At 34.1% G+C, this 7,456-nt stretch overlaps 1 protein-coding gene across 1 annotated transcript; it reads right to left on the bottom strand.

Annotated features, from left to right (window-relative positions):
* Positions 1-239: 239 nt before the first annotated feature.
* LOC110631945 (bifunctional 3-dehydroquinate dehydratase/shikimate dehydrogenase, chloroplastic) lies at positions 240-5,423 on the bottom strand. Its single transcript, XM_058144807.1, is given in 11 exon segments — positions 240-280; positions 399-555; positions 929-1,034; positions 1,036-1,075; positions 1,565-1,708; positions 1,799-1,907; positions 2,019-2,082; positions 2,401-2,747; positions 3,480-3,700; positions 4,922-5,025; positions 5,131-5,423. Coding segments are annotated over 11 exon segments (1,626 nt in total).
* Between the last annotated feature and the right edge of the window lie 2,033 nt (positions 5,424-7,456).

The raw sequence follows: 7,456 nt of genomic DNA, 5'->3' as shown, positions 1-7,456 counted from the left end.
ATTTTTATGCTTGTTGTCACCTACTGCAACCCTCCTCCTTTATCTGGGCTCGGGACCGGCTAAGCGTAAACTACTTAGGCGGAGTTATGAGTTGCATAATAGGATGATAAAAATCAAGTGCAATAACATCTCCTTTTCTCCCTTTGCAAAATTCTCAAAAGATGAAGAAGAGATGTAGTTTTCATTGAACCATGGAGGAGATAACCAGCTTGAAGCATAAGATTTGCCAAGAAACCCCATTAGTACTTTGACATAATTTTCCTAAAGAGTTCCTTGGGTGCTGCATGGAGAAAATGACACAGAAGATAAATAAATCAAAATGGATTTATAAATTATTGATGATGCTAAGAGAGTATGCCAACTTTTTAGGAGTCATAATTATTAATTATTAATCTTACCAGGTAATCCAGTGAACTTCTCATACTATCCATAACCAATAAACATCTCCAACCCTGAAATTGTTATGGCTCCAGATTCTTTTGCTTCTCTTAAGAGCCTGGTAATTTTAGGGGTCTAAACAGCATCGAAGACCAGTGAATAATGTCTCAAAGCAGGCTGCAAAAATACGAATCACTTAAAAACGTTATGTTACCTATGAATGTGCCTACAACTTATTATGAAAGCTTGGTATATTTACTTCCAAGAGTAAGTCACAAAAGAAGTTTTCATAAGACTTCTCAGATATAAAAAACAGGAGAACAAATGCCAAGCACAAAATGTTTCCAGTTCTGCAGAAATCAAACTAAAGCAAGCATGAATATACAAGGTTGGTCACAAATTTTACTTGCACTATGTCATGCCATGAACAATAGGGCACTTGAAGTGAAAATATAATAAACCCAGAGATTATGCCAGCCATAACAGATTTTCCCTCCAATTAAGCACTGATGTATCATTTTACAGTGATAACAAAATGATAGGGAGGAACCTTAGAAATGGGTGTCTCATCAATTTTTGGTTGCATTCCGATAGATGTTGTGTTCGCAAGAATCATGCCATTCTCTGGATGAAATGTATCCAAATCAGCGAGAGATAGCATCTCCTCCAACTGTCTCCGCAAGTTCTTTTGCTTGATCTTGAAGTCACATGGATAAAATAAATTAAGCACGTCATCATCAAGTGAAATCTCTGTCATTATTAACTAGGGGAAAAACAGAGGCTATCTTGATAAATATTTTTTGAAGCAGAAGGAAAAGTAAAAGGTAATAATAAACCAGTATAAACAATTTAATGTTCAACTTTTTATAAGTGCACAATCTACCATTGAATTCAGCTGAAGAATATTTGTACTTGTCAAGATATATACAGTTAGCAGTTGCAGTTCCTCTATGACATTGTTTCAGACATCCTTAAGAAAGTTATTTCTATCACTTTAGAGAACATTGATGAGCCTAGATGAAAGGTTTACCGCAAATACACTACACATTTCACTTTTTTTTTTTTTAAAGAAAAGATGTAACTGCATTATAGCACCCAAAAAAAAAACTACATTAAGAAAAATATGAGCTGGTAGAACATTTCGAATAAATAGAAATATAAAAGGTGACTTCATGCAGAAACTCACCAAAAGTGCGATTGGCAATCAAAACCCTTGCTCCCTTCTCTTTTGCACCATAAGCAAGTGCCTTGCCTGCACCACCAGCACCAATGACCACAAACAGCTTACCAGCTAAAGGTGAACCAGCCACACTGCTAATATTTTGTGAAACTGCAAGAGAGAGAGAGAGATGGGCCAAAAACATTTTGAAGGTAAGCATTCAAGTTAAATGCATAATTAGCTTGTTCAACATGATAGAACCTCGCAGTCCCTCCTCAATAGCAGAAATAGCACCAACATAGTCTGTATTGTAACCAAGTAACTTCCCATCACTTTGTCTCCTTATAATGCAATTAACAGCTCCTATTGACTGTGAGAATTGATCAAGAATATATCAGGTATCCATGTCACGAAAGAAAATATTAAGCACCTCCAAAAATATAAGCTTTTTATCAACTATTCTAACAGAGAAGAGTACTACTTTTGCAACTGGATCGACTTCATCACGGCACTTCACGGCAGCCTCTTTGTGAGGAATTGTACAACTGAGTTTAGAAAATTTTTTTAAAAAAAGGGTAAGATTTACATGCTTACAAGGCATATAATACCGAGAAAGTTTATATTGCAGAAATATATAACATGTGAAATTAATTACAGAATATATAAGAATCCACTACACCACCAATTAACAACACAAATAGGATGCTTCGTTACCTTCTTAGTGATTGACCTCAGACAAAGATCTTACCAACAGAAGAAGTGTAAAGCTAGAAAATGTTTACTGACAAAACTAGAGAAAGATACAATAATTTTAAGAAACATTATATTTTTCTAACAAATAGCAATGGTCATAGAAACAGAACCTAAATCCTGCAAAATCTGTGGATGAGAAAGTCTGGAAAAATTTGGCAATGTCATCCACTAACAAATGCACAAACACCCCATTGAAGCCAATTGATTTGAATGCTTCATTACATAGAAAAGGTGATTTGCTATGGCCAATAGGCTTCCCGATAATGCCGTGTACTTTTATATCGGGTCCAATTTGCCTGAAATTGTATAGATCCAGCAGATCCTTGATTGTTGGTTGACCAGGAGCTGAAACTATTCCTGACTCAAGGGTGCCAAAAGTGAGATAACCACCAAATTTTTCACAAAGTATCCGTGAAATCAATCCCTTCTCACCCATAACAATTCCAATTATCGGAACCTGAAAATTGTAGTTAATGTCTCCAAAACAAATCATTATTCATTAGGCTCAGAAAAAAATAAAAAATGATAAAATTCTAGAGCACCACACCACATAATAATAAGAAACCTCAAAGAAGAGGAAAATATATTAGAAAACAACATTGTCAAACTTCTAACGCTATTTAACAAATACAATATCCTATTTTGTTAGGTCCCTTGAATGGGTAAAGATAATATAACACGATAAGTTTCTGCTTCATTTCTAAGTATTTCCAAATGGTTCCATATTTAAATTATGAGTTCTTTGCTCCAGGAATTGTGATAAAAAGAAAAAGAACACAAGAAATAAAATTTGGGACTTGAAACAAACTTTAATCAAAACCTTAAACAAGCCTGTGAAAATGCTTCATTGTCAAACGCCAAAACACATTATTGATTAGTCAAATTAATTAACCAGGATTATATTAGCTTTCATAACCAAAATGAAAGCAAATCCGCAGCAACTTTGTTTCATTTTTGCAATTCCTTGTTACCTAAGGTTTATCCAAGATGCCTACTATAAATATTTTCTCCTACAAATGTTGCTCGTATGTTATCCATTTGTCCTTGGTCCTATCCCTGATGTTACAAGGCATTAGCCACAAAGAATTAAAGAGTAAAAAAAAAAGTTATTCTTCCAATTCATGACAGGGAGAAATTTAAACTTCACTCAAATTCAGCAAAACATCATATTATTACATACGTTGCTTACTTGTGAGTGGACAGTTATATGGAAAATGCGTGAAACATCGGTGATATCCAAGGCAGCTTTTGCAATCTTCTCTATGTCAGCTCCAGCCGCCTGAATTTTGGCCACAAGGTTGCCAAGCTCCTCAACAGACGGAGTGTTGTGATAGTTGTGAGAAGAAACAATGACTTTGCACTTTGCAGCTTTGTTTCCATGGAGGAAGTCATTGAACTCACGAGCAACTTCACACAAAAAATACATAACAACCAAAAAAAAGAACATTGAATTTTCAAATCGTCGCTTCTACATCCAGAGGGAAAACAATATACTATTAAAGGTTAGAAGGCTAGGAAGACTAGGAATGGCAATGGGTTGCGTCAGGGGCAGAGAACGCTCCCCCGTCTCCGCCCCACAACTGTTCAGGATTGGGGCGAAAACTTCCCAGCGGACAGTAGGGAGGGACGGCTTTTCCGCAGGACTTTTCTTTTTTTTTTTTATTTGTTATTATATACTATAAATTTATATAACATAAAATATATAAGTTAAAAATATAAGTTTTAAACTAATTTTAATAAATTTTTTTTATTAAAATTATAATATTTAAATAAATAAATAAAAATAAATGATTTTTAATAAAAAAAAATATATTATTACATAAAGAAGGTTTGAGATAGAAGTGAGTACTATTTAGTTTAATTTGAGAAATTGAATCAAATCATTTTAATTTAGTAATTCGGTTTGATATAATTTGATTTGGTTCAATTTTATATTTTAAAAATTTTGATTATTTCAATTCAATTCGATTTTAGAGAAAAAAATTTCATTTGAATCGAACTAAAATTTTTATTTTTAAATTAATTTATTTTTATGAAAAATTTATAAATTATATATAATTATATATATATATATATAAATTACTTAATTTCATTAATTAATAATTGTTAGGTTCAAATTAAGATTAAAATCAAACTAAATAACTTGAAAATTAAGTTCAAATTAAAAAAAAAAAACTGATTGATTTGAACTGAAATAAAACAATTTGATTTAATTTAATTTTTTATTTATTTTAATTTGATTTAATTTTAAAATATAATAATTTAATTTTAATAATTTAATTTAATTTGATTTGATTTGATCCGTTTGAATCGAATGCTCATATATTGAGAACAATTGACATCCTATAAAAGGCCTGCAAGGCTACCAAGGTAAGAAAATTTTATTGTAACAGTCCACCTCCATAAAACTGAAAAGTAGCTCTAATAGGATATTAGAAACTCAAACCCAACCTCCAAAATAATTTCTAGTAGATTATTTAGAAACTCAAGCTCAACCTCGAAATGTTGAGATTAAAAGGCCTAAGATGTTATGAAAATGTTCCAAGATTCATAAGCAGAAGATGTTGGATAAGAGACTAATGTGGGATAAGAGACCAAGAAGAATTAGTTTTAACATTTGAAAGAGAAACTGAAGCTCAACATCAATGTAATCAGCTCCCAATTGCATGGCCAATCTAAGTGCATCCAATCTCTGGTTTTCGTCAACTTCATACTGACCACCCTCCCATTTTGGCCTAGAAGCAACACATTTAAAATCAGATAGGGCAAATCATAGGCGGTTTATAGCGTTCATACTACGAAAATGGAAATCAAGCAGGAAAATTGGAGTTTTGGGAAACCTGTAAGTGAAAACAGTAGGCAAAGGAGAGCGTGTTATAAGCGCTTTAAGATGTTGGCGAGGATTGAAACTTTTCAAATTATCTAATCGAATTTCCACAAGATCAGCTCCACAAGCTTTAGCTTTACCCAAAAGAATCACCATCTCGTCGACGGATTCGGCCATGATTGGAGCACAAATTAGAGTCGGATTCTTCCTTTCACGTCCTCTTCCTCCACAGCTCATTTCCGCCACTTCAGCAGAAGGTGAAGCCAACTGTGCAAGAAATAAGAAAAAAGGCAAATTTGAATGCATTAAGCTTGGAAAGAAAGCGAAATGCTTCTTCTCTTCTCCTTTTATTCACAGGGAAAAGATGAAGAGGAGAAGAGGAAAGAGCAGGAATGGAAGTTACTTAGCAAGACGGTGCCGCCGGAGTCCATTTTTGCTGTTGAGATGCAGAGTCTAAGAAGAAGAAGAAGAAGAAGAAGAAGACAAGAGGTGTTTGCTTTGGTTTATCAGTTAGTTCAGTACCGTTGCAAAGAAGGAGAACGGAACGGGTTAGTTGTGTCCTTTGGTAGTACCGCCGTCAAGAGACGCATCCGTTTAAACCATTTCATATAGACTGAATTACCATTCTATCCCTCTATTGTGTCATAATAATATTTAAATACTGTCATCTCTGAGCCCTGAATTTTAGAACACTGAATTCAAGAGTAGGGTCGGAGATGAAAACGGGATTAGAATTATCTTTATCTATTACAGCAATCTGGTCTTTCGAGATAATGGGAGAAATTGCTACACTGTGCGTTACACTACACTGTTAATCAAATTTGTAGAAAGAGTTATAGTCAAAAGAACTGCATAATACAGTGTGTATACGTCATTATTGAGATACCAAGATCAATGGTGAGAAATAGCAGTGGAAACCATCATATCATATATTTCAGCAAGATTGATGCGAATTCTTATGTCAAATTAGGTGTCAATATTACCGGAACTAAGGTCATTTTTGAGGAGTTAATCAGAAACCATAATTTTGAGGAGCTCACTAGCAAATACTTTTGCCATTTTCAAACAAATAATAATAATAACTTTGAACCGAAGAGTTTAGAATCATCTCAAGAGATTTCTGATTTTGATTTCTGAGTCTCAATGCAGAAACAAAATACGTTGACTATAGTTACTGTAATCAGAAAACACATAAATCATGGGAGTATAAAATGGACACCAAAGTAGCAGCATGAACATGAAAACCACAGTGGTGTACATAGCATTCAATTATAACAGTGTATTTTTAAAAATAAAAGGAAAGAAAAGAAAAGGTAGAAAGGGAAAAGGAAGTATTGGTTGAACCGCGTAAGAAAATACACATTTTAAACAGTAGCATGGAACCACAAAGTTTGATGAAATTATAAGGAAATTAAAGATGACTGAAGACAACTTTCGGCAGAAGATGAAGATCATGATTTAATGCAACACAATGGCTAAAAACACAACTCAATCAACAGATAGCAGCTCCCATTATTTGTTCAAACAGTATAAAATATGCCAGGTTGCACCATCATTCACTGCCCAAACGTCTTTACCATATGAGAAATATTCTGTGCAGGTTCTTTAAGTCCTCCAAAGGATGGGAAATAACAACATTTTGTGGATTAAATTCATATAAATACACATCTAAAATGAAAGGTCAATCCAGATTAATTCAATACCTTGGGAATTATGTCCTGCACTAAAAATTGATACTTTATAATGACTGCAAGCACAGCAAAAAGTGTAATACGAGACCAAGCCAAAATTCCAGGAGAAATTTAGATAACTGAATACAGTAACTCTACAATAGATGCAATTACATTAGTTATATCGTGCAGTGCAACACATGATAACTAAATGTGTCAGTTCAGGCTCCTTCACAGTCAGCTTATAGATATTAGGAAATTACCATACAGCTGTACAACAAATTTCTTGATTCATAACTTACTCAGCTAGAAATTATTGTGATTTCTCCCCAGCTACTGAGGTGCTAACTGTATCTTTTCCAGGTGGGTCCTCAGTCGTTTCATCCTGTATCACTAATGAAGATGAAGGAAAGCCTGTATCCGCAGATACTTTCTCTGGTACAATCCCACCAGCCTCAGAATGAGATACTTCATCACCCACTTCAACTTCAGATCCTTTTGAATCCATGGATGCTATTAAGCTGTCAACTGCACCATCTCAGATGAGACATTTACTCTATCCCCCTGTCATCAGAGAAGATGAAGGCAGTTCTGATTTTTCAGACACATTTTCCACAACCATCCCACCATGCTGAATTCGACCATCTATTGCAACTTCAGACATTTCTG

Source organism: Hevea brasiliensis, chromosome 4 (genome assembly GCF_030052815.1).
Source record: "Hevea brasiliensis isolate MT/VB/25A 57/8 chromosome 4, ASM3005281v1, whole genome shotgun sequence".
Taxonomy (NCBI): domain Eukaryota; kingdom Viridiplantae; phylum Streptophyta; class Magnoliopsida; order Malpighiales; family Euphorbiaceae; genus Hevea; species Hevea brasiliensis.
The sequence above is the reverse complement of the archived record's forward strand: the minus strand, read 5'-3'. Positions and strand labels throughout refer to the sequence as shown.